The sequence below is a fragment of the Phycodurus eques genome, chromosome 1 (genome assembly GCF_024500275.1).
Source record: "Phycodurus eques isolate BA_2022a chromosome 1, UOR_Pequ_1.1, whole genome shotgun sequence".
NCBI classification, from domain to species: Eukaryota; Metazoa; Chordata; class Actinopteri; order Syngnathiformes; family Syngnathidae; genus Phycodurus; species Phycodurus eques.
In genome coordinates this window covers 8,638,526-8,661,433 of record NC_084525.1, presented here as the reverse complement: position 1 = coordinate 8,661,433, position 22,908 = coordinate 8,638,526, and the positions used below count along the sequence as shown (strand labels likewise).

Genomic DNA, 22,908 nt, shown 5'->3' with positions numbered 1-22,908 from the left:
TGGAATGGAAAGTTCTGCCTGCCGACATGTGACGTCACCACGAGTTTTAACAAAAAACGAATAGCACTTTTATTCTGGTAGTATGGAGCAATTACAAAAAAACTGATAACAAAATATGGATTTCATTATCTATAGGACGCTCTCAGTCAAAATAACAGACAAATGCTCTCCCCCTGAGTTGTTGATTTTACAATGTTTCTATTTATGCAGTGCTCACTTTGAAAGGGAAGCATTTATACATCTCAATAAACAAATGCACCATCTTATGAAGGTTGATGATTGCACTCTCCTGCGGTTGAATCTCCTCAAATGTATCTTTGCTAGACTTTCACTGGTGCATCCTCATTTTTAAACGGATTTGTTAAGATATTTTTTTTGGGAGGGGGTGGGGGGGGGGGGCACAATGAGTGTTTTCTCATTCTGCGTGCCACAGAAAATTTTGATTCTGCAACTACGCTACAAAAACTATTACTTAATGTTGAGTACTAAATACTATTTTACACTGAAAAAGGCTAGCCATACAATTTCAGTGTAGTGTACATTCACATTATTATTAAAAAAACATCTATCTTTAATGTGTTTAAGACATGACATAGGTGCTACCGATCAATGCAAACTAGAACTAGCAGACATTCCAACAGCTTCTTCCCTCTTGCAATCAACTTCTTAAACAGCTGACCTACAATTCCATTACAACATGCTGCCAATTTTTTTGTCCAGGTTTGTTGTCACATTTCTGTCGGGCCAATTATATATTACTCGTGCACTCACTGTAGTAGTCTCGCTACACTGCACTATTTGCATATCTGTTGTTGACCAATACTGGCCACTCATGCCAGAGTTGCATCTGCCCCATTTGCACACTGGCTGAGGAGTATCTGCAACATTTGCACAATCAACATTGTCCCAGATTATCACACTACTCGTTACTTTAAACCGCATACACTCCTTGAAGTCTCGGCGCCCTTTGCACAATGGTCATTGCACCGGACTATTGCAATATTAGTCATTCGAACTGTCAAAAAAAATTATAATAATTTGTACTGGCATTAGCAGATAACTAGCAACCCTTTATTGCTCAGTGACTGTTTGTGTCAATGTCTTTATGTCTCAAAAGTGTTCTCTGTCAATTGACTGACTGTTGTCGTACTAGAGCGGCTCCAACTACAGGAGACAAATTCCTTGTGTATTTTTTGGACATACTTGGCAAATAAAGATGATTCTGATGTTTATCGTAAACCTGCCCAATATGAAAAGTGGCCCAAAATAACCTTTGGTGTTATGAACCATGACATAAATACTGCAACATTACTTGAGTCGGTGAATCCATGTGTTTTCCAATATGTTTCCATTGTTTTGTAATAACATGAATGCACTTACACTTTGTACAAGGCGATCAAGGCCTTTTTTCTTCCCCATACCTCAGAACCAGTGACATCATACCATTTTAACCTGCCTGTCAAGTCCACTTATTTCCAATCACTCTCAAAAATTTACAAACTTCATATGGGAGTTAATCACAAGGTTTCCTAACAAAAGAGGAACGGTCAAGTTGATAGGCCCACCGAGTATTGCTGTTTTTGTGAATTCTTCAAGTTGTAACAAAAAGGGAGACAATAGTCTGTATACTCTAATTTCAACAGACAATACCCTGTAAATTAAATATCATTATTCAGGACTTTCATTGGAAATTAGCAATCAGATGCATTGTTACATTGTCAGCTTGTAAATAAAAATTTAACACAAGTACCTGATTACATTTTACATAAAATGTATTTTCTAACCTACTACATCCTTTTATTGGTTTCTAATCTCAGCTGCAAGTAAATGACATCACAGATGTGAAACCCATCAGTGAACAGAGACCTGTGGTGTCCTTCAGTACATTTCACCTTCTCCTCTCGCTCCCTCCAGTCTGAGGTCGGAGTCATTTCTGCCCAGCGTGAACAAACTGACGACAGCCATCAAGGCTGCCAGCATCATGACCGCACAGCCCCCAAACATGTGTCTGGTACCGCTGCCCCCCTCCCCTCCACTTGTGCCCGACACCTCACCGTGGAGCGCCAGTAGTCCAATACAGGCCAGCAGATTCAGAGGTAGGCGGAACCAGGCCAGTACTCCTGTCCGCTTCTCTTCTGGGATCACTCTCCCCTGGAGAAAGCTTACCGCTGGGAAGTAGAGGCCGCAGGCTAGCTCCAGCAGCAGGAAGGCGAATAAGGATTCGTGAGGTCTCGGCTGACCTGGCGCGGTGGAAAAAGTCAGCATGAAGAATGAGAAGAATGCCATGAGAACAGCCAAGCAGAGTACGTGGCCCGGCTGTAGACGGTAGTGCGTGGAGGTGGCAAGGCGGTACATTAAGGAGCCAACCATTGAGGCGGCCATTAGACAGGAAAACACAATCCCTAAGGGAGGCCCATGAGGGTCCAGTACTGGGGTCCACAGGAAAACAAAGATGTAGAGGACACTTTCAAATAAAGCCTGCACACCACCCAAGAGCATGACCCTCCTGTCTGACAGTAAGCACCGGAGTCCATCATGGCAGCTGCGGGAGAACCGGGCCTTGGTGGAGACATGACTCGAATCTCTTGGGAGAAGCGTCTGTTTGTCACTTTCAGGTGCTTCTTCTGCTTCTTCCTTGCCCCAGTCAGTCAACACCACCCAGGCGCAGCACATTAAACAGGGGACAGCCAAAAGAAAAGGAGCCACTGGACCCAGGTGGAGCCACTCAGCGAGCAAGTTAGCCACCAGACCAGCTCCCACTGCAAGCCCATGGTTCCACATGGCTGCTTTATTAAAGGTGCTAGGGATCCACTCCTTGGGAAAATCGTGGACATCGACATGCCGGTACAGGTACCATGCTTCAAATGTGGTGGACAGCAGGGATGTGGACAGACCGCCCAGGATGCGGCCGATAATCAGAACAAAATAGTCTCTGGATAGCTTGGTGAGACAGCAAGCAGTGTAAGACAGACAGAACAGTAGACAAGTCCGTCTGCGGCCCAGGGCTTGGGGGAGCCAGCCTGAAAAAGGAGCAAACAGCACAGAAGAGGCCAAGCCGCACACATAAATGATGGCTATTTGGGACTCCAGGAAGCTGTAGTGGCGGTAGAGCTTATATAGGTAAGGACCCTGGAGCCAGTCGGCCCACAGGGCCAGGAGGTAGGCCCGGAGGAAGGCGCTCTGGAAGCGGCGGAAGGCTGGGTTGGCTGCAGCCGTCTGAGTCGGTTGAGGTGGGCTGAGACGACGCGCTGTGAGCTCAAGGCCAACACACAAGGCGAGCAGGACAATTATGGCAAGGTACGCCGTTACCAACATGGTGTGATACACTGCAACCAGTTGATTTCAAACCTGCTTTCCTGGGACGTTTACCACACCATTTCTTTTAATTCTCAGCATCTGTTGTGAAGAAAAGGTGGACGAATGGCTACGTTATTAAGAGGACGTTTATAATTACAGTAGAATTCACATGTAAAGCTTATCATATGGACGTTAGTCTGACAGTCAGTGAATTATTAATATGACAACGGGTGTCGCGTGTTTTTGTTGTTTAGCTGACGCTAGCATCAGAGCTAACTTGCTACTACAGTCGATCATTCGAGAATGTTTTCTTGATTGCGGTCGTCATGTTTCTTACCGAGCTGTGAGGCGGCTCCATTATTGTGGCACGACAGACCAGATCATGTCATCAAGCCAGACAAATTGTGAAAGAAACGACTGTATGAAGAAAATTGTGCCTCTGCCTTTGGACGAGAGTACGGTCACTTCCGGGTCTCGTATTTCGCCACTAGGAGGCAGTCGTAGTTTGTTTGTTTTGTCGATGTGGAGGAATTTAATTTTGATCTTTAGTTTTTTCAAAATTGTAAGAAATGATTATCCCAATTAAATTGATATTTGAATATATGTACACAATATTGTTTTGTACCACATGTGTAACCCCCCTCTCGTCCAAAGTCACCGGGGTCGAAATGAGGATATGGAAAATGGATGAATGTTTAAACAAGACAAACAAGCAGATTAATACACAATCTGAAGTTTATATCAGTTATATTAAAGATTTACAAAATGTACAACAAGTACTCAATCAGCCGTGATCAATCAAACAATCACTGAGACGACCAATCAAATAAGATCTCCCACTCTAAATACGTATCTCTTTAGTTTGTATGACAAACATTGGGGGTAGGTGCAGGGTGCATGTGGAGTGGGTGCTGGTGATTCCAGGGATTATGCTGGTTGGTTAAATCATTTCAATGCAGGCAGTGTGTTAAAGGTCTGTCTAGACTCCCGACTACATGTTCTCCTGTGCAAAGCCCCCTATCCCAAACCCCCCACCTTGTACTGGAAGGTCAGCAGAACATTCTTATTTTCACCAAACTCCCACCCACTATATCTGGTCAGTCATATTTGGATAAACATCATATATACAACAAGAAAAATAAACAACAGAACTACAAAACATGCACAGAGACCTTTCACTACTCCAGGTATTTTGGATACTGATGTCAATGTAGACACAATGTTTTTAGTGGAACAATTTAAAATGCCTTTATGTAGGTTTTATATATTTAGTCCAAAAACAATGTTGTGTACAGGTGACACAATAAGTGAATGGTCTCATTCCAGTATTAATGTGGGTGGTGAAATGAAGATGCACAACAGTTCAGATTTTGCTATGTATTTATATATACATTCCCTTTCTCTTAAAAACAAACTAGCTCGTAACATGTCATCACTAATGGTCCCTAAACTCATGGGTCTGAGATTTGTCTGTCAGAGATGGCCTGTGTTACTATTAAGTACACTGATTATAAAGATTGAGTCCCAAAATGATTTGTTCGACTTGCTGTTACTGGAATTATTTTACTCTAACAAGGTGTTGCAGTTTGTGTGCACACGTGACTTTTTGTGAGCATGTTTATTTATCCCAACAGTGGATCAAAAATATTTTGATACCCTTTTCCTTAAAAAAAAAAAAAAAAAAAAAAACACTATTAGATTGCACCATTCCTTGTTCCTCTCTTATAAAGAAAGTCCCACCATTGGAAGCTAATGTGTGTGTGAATGTGTCTGATGTGTTTTTCAGCTGTGCTCGCTGAACAAGTGGCTTGCTCAAGGGTCAATGCGAAAGGCCAAAAGTTTGTCGGAGTGCAGATTGTTGAGGGTGCGGAGGTCTGGCAGTCGCAGCAGTAGTTTGGAGAAGAGCGAGGTGTCATCTGGACGGCGTCGAGTGATCAGTGACCACAAAGCATGGATAAGACCCTCCTGGAGCTGCTCAACAGCGAGCACGTCGGAAACGCCGGAACGATCTGAGGAGAGCAGAGGATGCTGGTGTGAGGATGTGGCCTGTCAAATACTGTACAGTGGTGCCTTGAGATATGAGTGTAAGTCACTACAAAAAATATAGTTTCTCCCAAACTCTTCTGCCCATATTATCACAAGGACACCCTCCACTCACCACATCACCCCAGTCCTGCAACAACTCCACTGGTTCCCTGTCCAAGACCGCATCCAATATAAAATACTGATCTGCACCTTCAAGGCCATCAATAACCTTGCCGGGCCATATCTTGCTGACCTCTTTTACATTGCCATACCCTCCCGCGCTCTCAGATCTTTGTCCTCCATAAACCTCACCGTCCCTTCTGCCCATCTGTCCACTGTCGAGGACAGATCCTTCAGCCAATCCGCCCCCCATCTTTGGAAATCACCTGAACTCTGAAACTTATTTAAATTATTATTATTATTATTATTATTATTATAATTACGCCCGCGAACCTAGTGAGGATAAGCGGTACAGAAACTGGATGGATATTATTATTTCCCAAATCATCTTTCTCCTTTGAAATGAATTAAAACATCATTAATCCTTTCTAGCCGCAACACAAAATCATCTTTCTCCTTTGAAATAATTAAAACATCATGAATCCTTTCCAGCCGCAACACAAAAGCAACAAAAAATTGAATATCTAAAAGAAAAAGGCAAATAGCACACTACAATATTGTACTTTATAAAAACACATAGTGATAATATCATTAAATGTAAATGTAATATAAATAATTAAACAGCTCCTTGTGGCTCCTTCTGGTGTGTGTGACTTGGCCACCGGGTGGGAGTATAAATTAGTCATGCAGACAAACGAGGAAGAGTTTCACTCTACTCCTGTAAGTGATTGAGTAATCTGCAATAATATCAGTTGTTTTATGCAGATGATAAAGAATATATATTGCATCAAGTATTATTATATTGTCTGTTTATGTGTTGCTTCACCCACTGTTTTCAAATATCCGTTCATTATACATTAACACTGCCACATTCATACTATTTGTTAGCCCGTCTATGGTGGCTCCCATTATGTGTTAGCATTAGGCTAGCAAACATAATTATGTGGTTTTAAATACGCAATGTGTAATTATCTTTGGTTTATGTTTAGTTTGACAGTAAACTTTAACTGGGAGTGGCATGAAACAGCTTGAAGCCTCTTTTTAGACGTTCACTCTGACAGCTGCTTGTTATGAAGTAAGGTGAGTTAAGTTCACTGCCACCATAGCACTGGTATATAAATGTTTTGCTCGCAAGTCAAAGCAAAAAAATCGTCCAAACGACAGCTCGAATCTTGAAAAACTCCTAAGTAGGGTCAATCGTATCTTAAGGCACCACTGTAGATCGCTTCATCATTCGTTCATTGTCATCATCATGTCCCTCAGTGAACATTTCTTACCTGCTGAGACCAACACCACAGCCATGAAGAGGGCCATTTCATCAGGCTCTAACCCCATGGAGGCCAGCTTCTCACTGAAGTCGAACATTGCATCCAGTAGGGAGCCCATGCCCAAAGCACGCAGGATGGACAAGGGGTATGTTTGGCCATTCAGGAAGGTCACTGTATGCTCTGCAGCATTGAACAAGGTGCAGAACCTCACCATCAGAACCTAAGTAGACAAGAAAAAAGTTCATTTCAGCAACTCCTCCATTTTGGATTCAGGGCAACATATAGCTCCAGAGTAGTTATGATTAATGTGTTACCTGGAAGGTGCCTGATTTAAGCAGCATGACTTGGTCCTGCTGGCTAAGCTCTTGAAATCCTGGGATGCCCTTGGCAAATTCTACCACCTCCTTGACAGCAGGAGTGAAACACTGAGAAAAGGACTCCCAAATCTCCTGACTGGTGCGCTCTGCCCCAGATACAGGGCATGCATTAAGAGGACAGGCCTTAAAGGGGAGAAAAGGACATACAAATGCATGAGTTTTGAGTTGAGACATGGCGGCGAAATGTTGGTTCATTCCTACACTTACCAGCACTTTAGCTCCCGGAGCTAACTTCCATGGGCATGAGGGTTGATTTGTGGCATTCCTTGGCTTGCATGAATAATTGTCAGACTCTCTTTGAGGAGCGTCAACACTTGGTTGATGAGCTTGATTTGTTGACACCGTATATGTGTATCGATTGTTGTTCATGTTGTGGAAAATAAGTTGGGGGTTATCAGAGGAAACTGGGCAAGACTGGTAACTCTGGGCAGAGTTGGCTTGTCCTGAAATCTGCCAGAAACTGCAATCTTGAGAAGCGTTGCTGTTGGTGGTGCTTATTTTAGCCCTCTTGGCTGTCCTCTCCTGGCTGTTGCCACTGAAGATGTCCTGGTAGGCTCTGGAGATGGCCCCGATGGCCTCTTTTGAGCTGCAGTCTTCTTCGCTGAGGGGTGTATCTTTCAGGGAGGATGAGTCCATGTCCATGGCAGCCGACTCATTTAGGCTGTTCATGTAGCTCTGCATCTCATCTAGAAGTCGCTGTTTTTCTCTTTTAGGGATGCGTCCAAAACGCACCGCTGCAGGAAACACAGGCAGTGAACAGGTCAGAATCTGTAAATGTTTTCGTAGCTCCATTGTTTATTTATGTTGGCTACAATAGCACAAAATATATGACTGAACTTTACAGTAGCATTATAGGAACCGACAGAGCTTTTGAGGACTTTCAAGGAGGATCATGTACAGTATGTTGTAAGATGCAAACTTCCCTCTCCTCACTCATCTCCCCTTCCCTCTTCCCACGGTAACCATCAGCTGGAGAGGCTATTTATAGGTTCCCTGCTACCATCTGCCTCAGCCTCTCCTTCATCCACCACTGTCTCCCTCCTCTCCCTCTCTTGTAAGTAGGGCAGTGGAGCTACGTGAGCGTAATGTCACTGGTACTGAGCTTGTGAGCAAGAGAAGGATGAGAAGAGGTGGGCTCCCAGGGACAAACAGAGCCGCAGGAAGACAGGGACAGAGGCATGCATGGAAATTAAGGATGTTTGTGTGTACCGGCAAGGTAGGGTTACATGAGGTAACACCAAAGTTTCGAAATGTCAAAACCTTTGACAAAGCACACCGTATGCTCTTCATGCACGCACATGCACACACACACACAAATCATGCATGTGAGATGATTTACTGGACTGTTGCTATGTCTATCAAATACACACACATTTTCTCAGTTCCTGCAGTGTAGAACCAGCAACAAAAACTGAAACCCTTTTATCATGGTTTGCTGTGTTTGGGAGAAGAGGTTTTTACCAACTGACTACAGTATATTTGCATGTTGTAGGGCTTTGGTGCCTGTCTCCCTGCTAAATTGAGGTGATCTATAGATGTGGGCATTAGGCAGGTGCATGTGGTTTTCCTGTTTTTGTAATGGTTGAAACAGAGTAAAAGTAGGTTTTTAGGTTGCGGTCGGGGACTATGAAAAGAAATGCCACATTGAAAAGGCCAGGCTAACTGCTTTTACCGTCATTGTGTTGCGCTTTGCCATCCATCCGCACCTGGAGCGTCATGCACACGCAGTAATAACGGTATGGGCCTAACCGCTATGCTAGAATGGGTGGAGATGAACAGAAACGCTACTGAAAGGATGAAAAGTTGGCGAAGTACACAAAGTGGGTCACAATGTAGAAGAACATTGTAAGCCCAATTTGGTATTTTTCTGGGTCAGCTTAGTTTTTTTTTATTTTTTTTATTTGCGGTGATAAGTGATCAGTCAATGTGCAGTAACCAAAGGGTTGTGAGCTTCAGTCCTGATAAAAACTGTAGCACTTCTGATGGCTTTCTGCATATCTGGCTTTATTCTTTCCATATTCCCAATGATGTTCTACGGTCATACACAAGGTAATCAAGTCGACTCTGTTCCAATTTCTTAAAATAATTCCTGTGTTTGCAGCAATTTCCCAGATGATAGATTGCTTCGGGGACTCTAAGGCTCCTGTACTCGTATATCATTGTCTGACAGGGAGGTGGAGAAGGGCTTGGGGAACATAGTGAGCTACATGGAGGAGGAGATGGTGTGCGAAAACAAGAGCGTCAATCCCAGACTATTGTTGGAAGATACTGCTAAGGGTCATAGAAACTCATTCACTTCCGTAGTTGTTTATATTCATCAACTGGAATCCAACCTTGTTTTACTGCAAATTGAAATGAAGAAGAATGGAAATAGGTAGAAACAAACCTTTTTTTTTGATAAAAGAACAGATTGTACCCTTTCTTTTAGTAAGTGCGGTGCTTATTGTGATAGAACACAGAACTCTGTGGATCTTGAAAGATCAGTCAACATGCTTTAAAACGGCTGGCAGTATGGGGAACTCTGCTTTGAATGTTAAGAGCAATACAAGGCCACATGGTAATCATTGGTGGTGCAATAGTAGGGCAAGGCAGGTACGAGAGCGAATAGTGACTGAACCAGTGGCACGATGACCTCAAAGAACTTCCCCTGTTATATTTTTGACTCAGACCCACACATCTACACTGCTGCCCATTTCCCTGCTGTGTTGGTTAATCAGGGCACCGTGGCAGAACTTCACAGAAGACCCTCACATGAAACTGTGTCAAGATGTCTCACCGTCTCGTGACATGCCAACAGACAGGCACTTCTTGAACCGACAGTGCTGGCACCGATTGCGATTCATGCGCATGATCAGACAGTTCTCGTTCTTCACGCACATCTTGTAGTTGATGTTCTGTTGGATGCTGCGGCGGAAAAATCCCTAAAACGAGAATATACCATGTGAAACGTCTTTAAAAGGAAGTGGTAAATTAAGATAAATTATTCTGTAAAAGGGGTTTAGGTACCTTGCATCCTTCACATGCATGGACTCCATAATGGAAACCGGACGCAATATCCCCACAGACCTTGCAGAGTAGAACCATTCCACCATTCTCTGTGGAAGGAGAAAAAAGACGGTCATGAGTTCAGTGTAGGCTATGGGGACAGCGTCAGCATTCCTGTATCCATTGTGTATTTTCCACAGAGTAGTAATTCAGTTGTGAAATAATTGCATATGAACAAACTTGTCCTGATACTGTATTGGTATTTCAGGAGCAGGGACATCCAGAGGGGAGGGAGGCATTGGGAAGAACTTTTGTTTAAAAGACATTTTACTGGAAAAGTAAGTTTGATAAGTATTACTGTGTTGAAATGCTATGTCGGGTATGGAGAAAGTGAGGTGGACCCCCTTCTAACAATGAGATTTATTTTAAGCATTTCAGTGAAACGAAAGCTCCCAGAGATCCACCAACATTAACAGAGCCCCAGATATGACATGTTTTCTTTTTTTAAATAGTTTTTTTTGTTTTTCTCGTTTGTAGGTTTCCCAGTCCCCATTTGGACAGAAAATTCAATCATTCTACTTCATGATAATCCCTCCGACTCCACCTTACTGTTTCTCGGAACTGAGCTCATGATTTGCTTATCCAACCATCTAGTTCCGAGCCAAATTTTTTTATTTCTTGGCCACAAATTTGTATTTTGTGCACACTTTATAAAGTGGACCCCTGCTATTCGCGGGGGATAGGGACCAGACTAGAAAAAAATCTACTTATAATTGACACCCATTTATAATTTCGTTGAATAATTCGGGAATAAACCGCCAATAAGTGTTTTCGGTGTTGCCCCCCCAAAACAAACACAAAAAAAACAAGGAAAAACTAATTACAGAATCAAAACAAATTTTTATTTTATTATTATTATATATATATTTTTTAAATACATGAAAAGGCGAATCCGAGGATCCGAACGGGGGTCCACTGTATCTATATTGTGGCAGCAATTTACCCCAACACACACAATGCCATGTCTGGGGCTCTGCAAACTTCTCTTTTGCCGTGTAATAGTCCAGCGACAGGCAGAGCAGGAAGGAACACACGTCATTTCAACAAAATACAATGTACTGTACATAGCGCAATGAGTTAAAAATTAAATCATGTTTCTGTAAGGTTGTTACAAGCTCTTTTCCAGTCACCATACATGTAAAATAGTTTAAATAAAATGCCAGTAAAGACAGTGAGGAAATACATACTAGTGAATGTTCCATGGAAGCCACGCGGCCTTTTTCCAGGAATTGGATGTGCATAGGTATGCTGCGCAGTGGCTGCTGCAGGAGGGCCACGATAGACTTCAGGGAACTGGAACACGAGTTTGGAGTTTGGAGTGGGTGACCCAGCTTCCCTTTCTTTCAGTGCCCCAATCTCCGGGAAGGTAACTTCCTCTGGCGACGATGGCTGTGAGTGTGAGGAAGGCGACTGTGTCTGGTACCCACTGGAGGGGCTGCCTGGGCTGGGGCTAGAGCTTCCAGAGGAGCTTGCATACAGGATGACTCCTCCACCTCCTGCAAACAAGGCAAAGGGCAGAATGGTTAGTTCATTCACTTCAAGTTAACGTTCCAAACACGATATCCATATTTATATTCTTGGTAGACACAGCCATACTATAAATTGACGAGCTCAAGCGCAAAAGCCGACAAGCGCCATTTACACAAAGATCACACATCGTTCGATGGTGGATTTCCTAACTTTGCAAAACCAAACAACTCCCATGTAAAACTCTTTGAAAATAAAGGTTTCATTTCAGAAACTGACAAGTGTCATAATCTTATTACTGCAACTAGCATCATCTCCTTTAAAGTAAATCATGAGCTGATATTTTAACAAACTCTTCATTCATCACTTTTGTCCTCAACATGTCTGTGCCCGATATTTTTGGGTAACTCGCTGCTAATAGAGCTTCAATTGTACTTGAAAATGAGCGTATAATATAACTTTCAACTGTACAGTATTGCCTATGGTTAATTGCATGACACAGTTCAAGAGAGATGATGTCATGAAACTCATCAAGTCAGACTGATGTTAGTGATCAGGTCTACATATTCTACAAGGAAGCCTTTGCCGATCTTGGTCGCAATCAAGTGGGTTGAGAGGATCTTGAGGATAGCAGCAACAAATTGACGGACTCTGTGCAATCAATGTGACTTGTCTCTCTTTTTGAAGGGCAATAGGGTGAATTTGAGTTAATGTTAAGAGTTAGTCCAAGAGACTGGAGTTGTTTATTTATTCACAAAGCATAATACAAATCATAAAGCAGTTATGTTAAACAGCCATCCATCCATCCATTTTCGGTACCGCTTATCCTCACTAGGCTCGTGGGTGTGCTGGAGCTTATCCCAGCTATATTCAGGCGAGAGGCAGAGATGGGGTACACCCTGAACTGGTCGCCAACCAATCACATATAAACAAACAACCATTCGCACACACATTCACACCTACGGGCAATTTAGAGTCTTCAATTAACCTTTTTTGGGTTAATGTGTGGGAAAACCCACACGTGCCTGTGTGGGTTTTCCCGGAGAAAACCCAAGAGAAAATGCACACTCCACACAGGCGTGGCCGGGATTTGAACCCCAGTCCTCCACTTGAGTAGTTTTTAGGGTGGTTTCAGCCAGCCACCTACTCTTCCAAGATATAACGTTGCACAAGCCCGGTGGGCAGCATGCAGAGAAACGCTCCGTGTGATTCTGAAGCGTGTTGCCACACCCTGAGTGTAAAAAGCGCAATGGTGTGCTCAACCTGACGAAACGTGCATGCTAAAAATACAGCTGGTGGCACGGCAACCGAGCAGGGACACCGCAGTCACATTCACTGGAACACCAAACGCGTGCTTTTATATAAATGTGTGTGTGTGTGTGTGTGTGTGTGTATATATATATATATATATATATATATATATATATATAAGTAATAATAGTGTTGTAATAGCCTCGTTCAATATTCTGCTGGTGCACACAATGTAGAATGTTTTGCCCGTTCAGCCCTGCTTGCATCCGAGATTTCTCTTTCCTGCGCGCAACCCCCCCATCACCCCTTCCCTCCCTTCCATTTCTAGTCATGCGCGTTGTGGATGAGCTGAGAGACGGCCTCACGTGTCTGCCGGCTCCGCTGCCTTCTCCGCTCCAATAATAGCCGCGCTCGCTCTCCCCTGGCACCGTGCCCAGCGCCGGCGAGCGAGCTGCATGACACCTGACTGCCGCCTCACATGCGTGCACTCCTGACACGGTTTCAGCCCGAAACAAATCCCGTGTAGAGATGAGCAACAATACCCAACGTCAGGGCTTTCAAACGCCCAGCCCATAACGCACCACCAGCAGCTAAATGTCACAGGTTTGTTTGTTTGTTTATTTATTGATTTATGTATTTTAGGAGAAGCCTAACCGGTTGGTTACTGCAACGCAACACAAAATGTATGGACTGTTAGTGTTCAATATTCCCACTGATAAAAGCAATAAGGATACAATTCAGTTAGGGTGGGCTACACACGTGACTGCAAATTTTACAACTCCACAATTTAGAATTCCTTCCCATTAACCAGTTGACCCTCTGACTTCCAATACTGTACAATGAATTGTGTCAAACATTCTGTTTTGCAAAGACAAAGGAAACAAAAGCTGCAACAAAGGATTATTTTAACAATCGATTATTCTGTTGATTAATTATCCGATTAATCAAATAAAAAAAACTTTTTTCTTTTAAAATGTCAATCCCTTTATTCAAAAACAGGACATTTCAAAATTCGTAGTGCAGAAAATGCACTAATTGATGACGATTCAGTTGCTGGTTTGGTCTGTTACATTGCAGAAAATAGGCAAAAATGTTGATCATTGTTTTCCAAAGTGAAAGCAGATGTTTGCAAATGTCTTATTTTGAATAAACACAAAGATGATCGGTCTGTTTTAATGGAGGACTATAGAAATCTGAGAATATTTACTGTTGAGAAACTGAAGTTCAGAGCATTTGGCCAATTTTAGTTTTAGTTTTGCTACATATTGTCTCTAAATGATTAACCAACAGTCAAAATAGTTGTTGAATACTTTCATAATGATTAGATCTTGATTAATCAATTTAATCGTTTCACCTCTAAAGGAAACAATATGTTTATTGTAATTTGTAATGGTAAAGAACTACACTGCATCGTTCTGCGTCTAATATTTTGACTGGCGTGGGATAACAAATCGAAGAAACTAACAATAAACATTGTGACGTAAGGACTATTGTCTATGTCGAGGCACAGCCTTTTATATTTGATGTCATGTCATGTCGATGACCCACATGCATGGATCTGCACCCTTCCTGTGTTGGTGTGCTTGCTTCACAAGGTATTTGTTGAGCTGAAACGTTGAGATAATCCTCCAGCCAGCACGTGTTGCTGGATTTGTTGACTCATGCCAGCCAGACCCAACAAACTGCAGGCCTGAACCTCACCTCTTCCACAGCTTACATTCAGCCCAAGCCCAACCCTCGCCTCACCCCAAACACATGGCCTGTCCACCTGAAGGCTCACGTGCGGTAAACATTTAAAAAATGACTGCGATAGAGCCCCAGTCCCGTAAACACTGTCAGTTGACACAATAACCCCTTGACTGTGCATTCAAGTGGGCTAGTTATGACCAATTGCACATTAAAATCTCTGTTTAGCATTCAATGTTGCATTTTGTTATGTTTGGCCAAATCTAAAACTGTAATTGCACAAATGCAAAATAAGGCAGTCCTGTATTTACAGTGTTGGCACAGTGGAGGAGTGGTTTGGGCATCCACCCCAAAGTTATGAATTTGAGTTTGAATCCCAGCTCCTGCATGTTTTCCCTGTGCTTTTCAGGATACTCCAGATTCTATGGACTCAGATTCGTGCCAAAAAGAATCACACAAAACTTTTAAAATCGGAAACAAAAAAACAATACTATCAAACAAAACGTCTTATTTTTTGCTTGCAATTCAAGACAACAAGAGCTAGACTCTAACTCAAGCAAAAATAAATAAATAAATAAATTATATATATATATATATATATATATATATATATATATATATATATATATATATATCCATCCATCCATTTTCTGAGCCCCTTCTCCTCACTAGGGTCGCGGGCGTGCTGGAGCCTATATATATATATATATATATATATATATATATATATCGTCATCGCAAGCAAAAAATATTTTCATTGCAAGTGATACCATTATTATTATTATTTATTTATTTTTTTTTGCTTGAGTTAATTACACCTCTAAATGTCTTATTTTTTGTTTGCAATTCAACAAGTTTTGTTTGATAGTCTTGTTTTTTGTTTGCAATTTAAAAAATTTAGTTTGCGATTTAATAACTTTTGTGTGATTCTTTTTGGGCCAAATCTGATTCCATAAGATTCGTCCAACATTCCTAAATGTTAGATATATTGTAGAAGTTATCATTTATTTGCTTAGCTTGCATTAGTATTATGGACAATGTTTAGAAAGAAAGATGTCTCGCCTTCAAGAAGATGACTCAGCAGGAATCATCTGAGAGAAGGACGTGGCCGGGACGTGGCAGGTGCCATGTTTTCACCTTGAAACCCTACCCTTAGTGTGTTGTGTCTTGTAGCTTAGTACGTTATGTCTTGTAAACTTAGAAACCTCCCTATTTTCAAATAAATGCAGGAGCGACGGGAGAGATTGTTTAGAGCGTGTTGAGAGGCTGTAATCTGAACAATCTCCCATGCGCCCTCCTCATGAGTAAAATGACCAACGTCTTCATTCCTTTTGTGTTTATTCATTATAATGTTTGGTGAGATAAATCCAACACTAATACACATTGACGACGCCAATATTTCCTTAAGTGAGGACGTGAGTGTGCATTGTCTATATGTGCCCTGTGATTGGCTGGGGACCATTCTAGGGTGGACCCCATCTCTTGGGCAAAGTCAGCTTCGATAGGCTCCAGCTCACCCGCAGTAAGCAGTACAAAAAACGGATAGATGTATAGTATATCCAGTCGATGTAGTTGAATGCAAGAAATAAGTGAATTCTTTCACAGGATTCCTTTCTGTAGCAGCATGTACTGTATATGAAATTATAAAAGTAAGTCTCTATGTATTTTAGTTCTTTATCGTCATTCAGATTTCATTTAAAATATGTTTTATTTCTTCTAAAGGGAAACAAATATTCAGATATTGGGTGTTAGTAGGCAAACCCAACTACAGTGGTGCCTTGACATACAAGAGTTAAGAGTTTTTCAAGATATGAGCAGTCATTCAGCCGAGATTTTGCTCTGACTTGCGAGCGAAAACACATTGACAGACAGGCATATATTCTATATCCTTTGCGAAAAACGACTAATATTACAGCAGCTTACTTAGTCACAGTCGTGAAACTGTTTACTATGCACCACTGTATCGGAAAGTCAACCCTCATGATACATGCCTGCTGGTCAACGCCGTTGTTTATGCATCAATCACATTTCCCACGCAGTTTCTCTTCAATCTCTTTGGGATTTCCCATGCAGGCCAAATGGGATTGATTTGCACACTGCCACTAGAGACGAGCCACTTCGAATTTAGGTCACTGTAGACCGCATTAATTGAAGAGACAATGAGGCTTCAATGCCAATCTTGAGCTTACCCGTCCGTGCATGCACTAATCTGCCAGTGACTGGAGTCAGGCAGAGAAACAACGTGAGCGGGGAAGAACTTCACGGGTACATGCACTCCTCGTTTCCCCTCTTGTCCCTTATCTCCTACTTTTGCAGTCACGCAGAGAAAGGCTGTTGTGTATACGCCAACGAAAACCATGCCATACAGGTTTCCTAGCGATATTATTTATTGTTATATAAAATGAAATGATGCCGACTGAAAGAAATGTGTGCTACTGATTTTAGGACTCCTTTAGTGTTTGCATCAAACACATGAACTCAAAGTGAGTGTAAGTAGGTCAATATCACAGGAACCTGCCTCACGCCTCTCTCCAAACTGATGCTGCATCACACTACTTATGGTTCATGCAATTATAAGGAGCATTATGGCAGTGGAATTATATTATAGCGGGAAGGATACAGGTTCTGAGTGTAATACTGTATGTCAAGTTTATCCTGACCGTGGCTATATAAAGTGGTCTGCTTGACCTTTGTTTGTATTTTTTTTTTCTTTAGGTTTAAAAAACAACATTGAAATTGATAAATGTTGCTGGAGATTGTCTCATTAAATAATTTGTTTGTATGCCTTATAGAAACTAATCAAAAAAACAAATACAATCACTACATTTTCAGTATAAAACTGATTTGTTCTGCTTGTTTATGCATCTGACTCACACTAACCTAATTGTTAATCATAGCGAGCGTGATTATTTCTGCAAAATGTCTTTGCAGCAGCCTGTGCTTATGCATACTGCATACTTTTTGCTTTTATGAAATTGTTAAATAATTGGGGCAGGTGTGGATTTTTAGTGGGTGTGGGTTTGCGATAGATGTATTTTGTACTCTTAACATTTATAGCTTGAGAGCATATCTTTTCGTACCTGCCAATAGTTAACTTAGAGTAGTGATTCCCAACCACTGTGCTGTGAGAGATCAGCCGGAGGAAATGATACAATTTCACTTAATTAATCAAAAAAATCATCATCCATCGATCCATCCATTTTCTGTACCGCGTTTCCTCACTCGGGTCGTGGGCGTGCTGGAGCCTATCCCAGCTATCTTCGGGCGACAGCCAGAAAAATCATCATTTATGTACTAATTTATCTTTGTTCATCTATCATGCCAGTGATGTACAGTATAGTGAGAGGCAGAACAATTAAATGCTCTTCCGTAGCAGCTTGGTCAAGTCACAAATTAAACTTGAAAGTTAAGGTACAATTTAAAAAGTTATGCTCATAAATTTACATATCCTGGCTGAATTTATGAACTGATATGCCTGAATCACATTATTTTCTTTATTGCTATGTTTTGTTCAAAGGTTGTGCTATTAACAATGTTAAAAATTCTACCAGGGTATGTTAAATTCATGGGTACACAGTATGTGGCTTTTGGCTCAATCAAGGCTGGCAAAACACTCATTTGGAATCCAATAATTGGAGAGTAGGATTTATTTTGGACTTCTGTATCCATATTTCAGACCCCAGTTAAAAAAAAAAAAATTTTAAATACGGCAACCTACACTTCAGTCCACTTGGATTACAAACGTCCAGTTGAGTCTTTCGTGTGTGCTTTTAATTTAATTTGATTTTTTTTTTTTTACGCCTCCTCCGAGCTGCTATCTGTCAGAGAAAATCCGTTCGGTTTCAAAACACAGTCACGTTCCAGCGGCAAACGCGCCCTAATCGGATATTTGCCCTGAAACGATGACACGGGGACAGATGCTGCACCCACAGCAAGCGAGCGCATCGACTCATGATTCTGCACGAGGGGGGCGGGGCTTAGTGCCTGACTTTCAACACACGCAGAAGGCGCATGAGGCGGGAAAACGTGACTAATGAAGAGGGAGGAGGGGGGGGGGGAAACATGCATGGAATCGTTGACCCACTGACCAAACTCCGGAGGCGGTAACAACAACACTGAAGCGCCCGTGAGAGCTGGAAGTGGCAGCGGGCGGTGGGCAGGGCTTAGAAACTCACGCGTTGCACGCGGCTCTGCGAGGGAGGCCACGTGAGCTTTTTTTTTTTTTTTTTTTTTTTTTTTTGCTGGAGTTTTCAAAAGGAAGATGCAAACCTCCTCTCCAGTCAGGAGGCAAAGCTTTGTGACGCCACCGAGAGGCTAATGATTACAGAGACAACGAGGACAACTAGGGCAGCATGTTGTCTAACGAGGAATCTTTTTTTTTTTTTTAAAGAGAATGTCTCATTTATACTGTCTAATTGATTAGATGCAAACACTACCCGATTAGTTTGATCCAGGTGAAATAATGTCCTTAGGATGTTTTTGGTGCATGTCCTCAATAATAATTTTGTTGAAAATCACATGATCATATAAACACAGTTGTGGATTTTCATCCCCTTACATGCTATAATGCAATAGGCTATTTAAGCAAATTACAAAATTAAAAGGACATTTCAATGAGAGCATAGAAAATACTGCATGTAAGAAGCTATAGCCTGTTATTAATTCAGTTCATTAATTTAATTGTGTTGTTACAACCACACCGCTTCATAGCGAGAGCTGTTTCTTATATTTTAGTTGCCTCCTTTAACTACAATAAGTAATATTAGTTTGAGTGCAATGCAGCACTGCAAACAAGAGCCACTACTATATATTAACCCACGAAAACACATTGTTATCGCAATGCCTCACAAATGAGCATTATTGTTCGTGTAAAGTTAGAATTGTTGATGCAGTCATTTGGATGTCATTGTCTTAGTGGTGATGTACGTGTGTGATTATGGCTGACCGAATGGATGCTGTTTTGTTTCGGAAGGACGGGGATGTAGCTACCGTATATACATATACTTAAGTGTGCATCTGTCAAGTTGCAACTCAGCTTTTGGATCAAGCCTTTTATGAACACAGTGAACTTTGTATTTGAAAGTTGTCAAGTCATCGTAGCAGCCTGGCGCAGTGCGACTGGAGTGGTGGGCTTCGGACATATGCCAATATGCCTGTTCGTAAATATTTAGCTCATGGTGAGCGTGTTGTAGAGTTTACAATAAATACAACTCGACTGGTTAGCACATCTGCCTCACAGTTCTGAGGACCGGGGGTTCAAATCCCGGCCTCGCCTCTGTGGAGTTTGCATGTTCTCCCGTGTCTGTGTGGGTTTTCTCCGGGTACTTCAGTTTCCTCCCACATCCCAAAAACATGCATGGTAGGTTGACTGAAGACTCTAAATTGCCTGTAGGTGTGAATGTGAGTGCGAATGGTTGTTTGTTTATATGTGCCCTGCGATTGGCTGGCGACCAGTTCAAGGTGTACCCCACCTCTTACCCAAAGACAGTTGGGATAGGCTCCAGCATGCCCGCGACCCTCGTGAGGATAAGCGGAACAGAAAATGGATGGATGGATGGACAACTCGTGTGTGTCTGTACTATGCCTTTTGTGTTTCAAGCTTTGTTTAAGGTGCAGCAAATGCAAGTGTCTGCTCTCATAAAACATCAGTTGTCACCGTAATGTATTCATAATTGAATCACAAAGATAATGTTTGCACAGTCTGCTGTGTAACTTGACTATGTGATTAATTTAGTTTATTTGGTCATATGGTATTCCACAAATCACTATTAAATACAAAATCTTACATATAAATCAAACAAAGACTAAAACGTGTAGACTGAAGGCAAGGCTTATATTGTCTACCCGATCTGACACTATCCTTCTTATACTCCATCCATTATCTCCTGTCACTCAAATATGAAAACACTAACCCAGTTGGAGCAGCATAAACAATCGAGCCATAACCAGCTGAGCATATTTACAGTAAAAGTAATGGCTTCAGATTGTAGTAGCATGCCAATGGAAGCTCAAGGTGTGGTCATCACCTGTACAGGAACGTGACTGTACTACGCGATTAATAATTCACCATCAATTAACAAAGGAGAGCAAGCAGAGGACGTGCACTTTGGCTGACCTCGAGAAAGAGCTGCCCAATGCCACTTAAGGGATGGCGGTTGCAGGCTGTTAACTTTTAGGGTGCCCTTGACATTGGAAAGAAACTCCCTCCTTTGTGCCAAAGTTTGCTTGCTTGTTTGTTGATAATGCAGCTTTGCATGCGAGTGCTACTGGCAGGTTATGATAACCTTAACAATGACAGCCCTGCAAACTGCACGTGAGTTGGTTTTCATGGTGCTCATCAGGAAGTGCTGGAGAGCATCACCACATAGTGACGTAGCCTATGTGGAGCATGCATTGACATTTAAAAGCGCCTTTTGGGACATTTGTAACTCTTAAACTGTGTCAAGCTGTGCATGTTTATGTACAGCACACTTTTATGTAAAATGGTTGCATTCACTGTAGCATATACGCTTGTAAATGTTTATTGTTTTACATTACAGTTTAGCAATCAAAACTGATAGGATAAAATGGATTTGAAAATTCTCTTACCATCTCCTGGGCTGTTGTCCATTTTTCTTGGTGTTTTCGAATGTGGACTTCAAAATCAGTCGGAAGCAAAAGTCTTGTCAGGAAAGCTTCAAAAGTCCCAAAACACCTGCTCAGTGAGCAAAAACACTGGAAGTGATGGAAGTGTGTCCAGAGGGCTTAAGTGTTTCCAGGCTGTTAATTGCGTGCAGCTCTCTCTGTGTCTCTGATGTGAGCTGGGAACGTGCACTTGGAGCGGCTTCTTCTTGGAGGTAACCTGGATGCTTTCTGCCCGAGGGAGGATCAAACCATTCTCGTGTCTTCCAAGAAAGTGGAGTCCTCACATCCGCTTGTGATGCGTGACACACACACCCACTGATACAAATACCCACATCCGTCACGTTTGCAGGTGAGTAGGAAATGTGAGCGTCACTAATTTATGTGTGTGTTGTGTGTGCGGGGGGGGGGGGGGTGGAGGAGGGCGGGGTGGCTCACTCTTTGTACCTCGTCGGGCTTTCATTGGCCGGGATGTGACACGAAGGGGAGTTTGATGCGCTTGTTCGACCGAGCTGCGCGTTCAGTAAAGCCACGCAACGTGTGCGCTCGCCATGTGCCGACCCGAGCACTGCCCTACTGATACACATTTTATGCAAAACGCAGCGCGTGTGGCGCACAGGGCATGAGGATGAAGCACATGGACAATAGGCGTGGCTCACCGTGACTGCTTCTGCTCGAGGCTGCAAGTTGCTGGTAAACACGAAGACGTGCCAAAAACCGTGCAAGGTTTACTATGAGACGCACTATAAATCTTTTATATTTGCATTTTTAAACTACCACAATGGAGTTGAATACACAGTCAAATATAATGTTTTTTAAGTGTAGACCTTCAGCGTTATAGGTAGAGTTTGCAGTTAAAAAAAAAAAAAAAAAAAAAAAACACTTTTGGTCATATGTTAACATTGTCTGTATGACCTGACAGTAAAATATTATTAAAATGATCTTTTGAAAATCATCCCTCTGGCCCCGTCTTATGCCTCAAATTGAATTTTAATTATTATTTTACAACTTGGCACGGTGCACAGGAACAGCCTATCGGAGGCTGTAGGGACACAAGGTGTGACCGAACACGTCAAACATTAATGTGGCGTGTGTGACACGCCAGCCTCGCTGTCTGTAGATCCAGAACCCTCCCACAGACTTGTTCTGCTTTCCATTAGCAACCATACACGCCTGTGCCATAACACTGCCTCCGGCAAGTTGACACACGATGTGGTATGCTTTGGATCGTGACCCTTTCCTTCTCTATACTTCTCCTTTGCCATTAGTCTGATGGCATCAGTCTGAAGGCATACGTCGATACACTACTGTTGATCTATTAAGTATTTGTGTATAGCGTTCACCCCTCTGCGTTGCTGGTGTTTATTTCATTCTCAACTCAATATGTACAGACAAGTGGTTCTCGAGCCTTTTAGACCGAGTACCACCAAAAAAGGTACTTGGTTTCCCAAGTACAATCATCATGACCGACATTAAAATACAGTAGCATAGTAGGCCTAATTGGTCATCAAAAACGAGGCAGAGGTTTTATTCTTAAAAAGTATCTTCAATATTAGGAGTGGGTAAAAATATCGATTCATCAATGCATTGCAAGTCATCCTCTCGCAATTTAATATTGATTCAGCAAATCCTACGAATTGAGTCAAATCCTGGCCAGTGGGTGGCGCTTTACGTGTGATTGGTGCTCTATGGACGGAAGCCGCACTCGACCAAGCAACAACCAAATGGCGACGAAAGCAAGCAGCAGCATG

At 42.2% G+C, this 22,908-nt stretch overlaps 2 protein-coding genes and 1 long non-coding RNA gene across 3 annotated transcripts; 1 reads left to right on the top strand and 2 right to left on the bottom strand.

Moving 5' to 3' along the window:
* Positions 1 to 1,878: 1,878 nt before the first annotated feature.
* mfsd5 (major facilitator superfamily domain containing 5) lies at positions 1,879 to 3,795 on the bottom strand. Its single transcript, XM_061675655.1, has 2 exons — positions 3,635 to 3,795; positions 1,879 to 3,396 (listed from the first exon to the last, which is right to left on the bottom strand). Exon 2 carries the CDS (start codon positions 3,313 to 3,315, stop codon positions 1,879 to 1,881), a length of 1,437 nt encoding a protein of 478 aa, XP_061531639.1. The 5' UTR covers positions 3,316 to 3,396; positions 3,635 to 3,795.
* LOC133402093 (uncharacterized) lies at positions 3,165 to 5,121 on the top strand. The gene is made up of 2 exons (XR_009768494.1): positions 3,165 to 3,297; positions 5,084 to 5,121. It is a non-coding gene; the product is annotated as an uncharacterized LOC133402093 (long non-coding RNA).
* On the bottom strand, positions 4,015 to 21,535 carry nr1d4a (nuclear receptor subfamily 1, group D, member 4a). The gene is made up of 8 exons (XM_061675642.1): positions 21,125 to 21,535; positions 11,320 to 11,628; positions 10,094 to 10,182; positions 9,864 to 10,008; positions 7,295 to 7,821; positions 7,025 to 7,210; positions 6,720 to 6,930; positions 4,015 to 5,306 (listed from the first exon to the last, which is right to left on the bottom strand). Exons 1-8 carry the CDS (start codon positions 21,144 to 21,146, stop codon positions 5,110 to 5,112), a joined length of 1,686 nt encoding a protein of 561 aa, XP_061531626.1. The 5' UTR covers positions 21,147 to 21,535; the 3' UTR covers positions 4,015 to 5,109.
* Between the last annotated feature and the right edge of the window lie 1,373 nt (positions 21,536 to 22,908).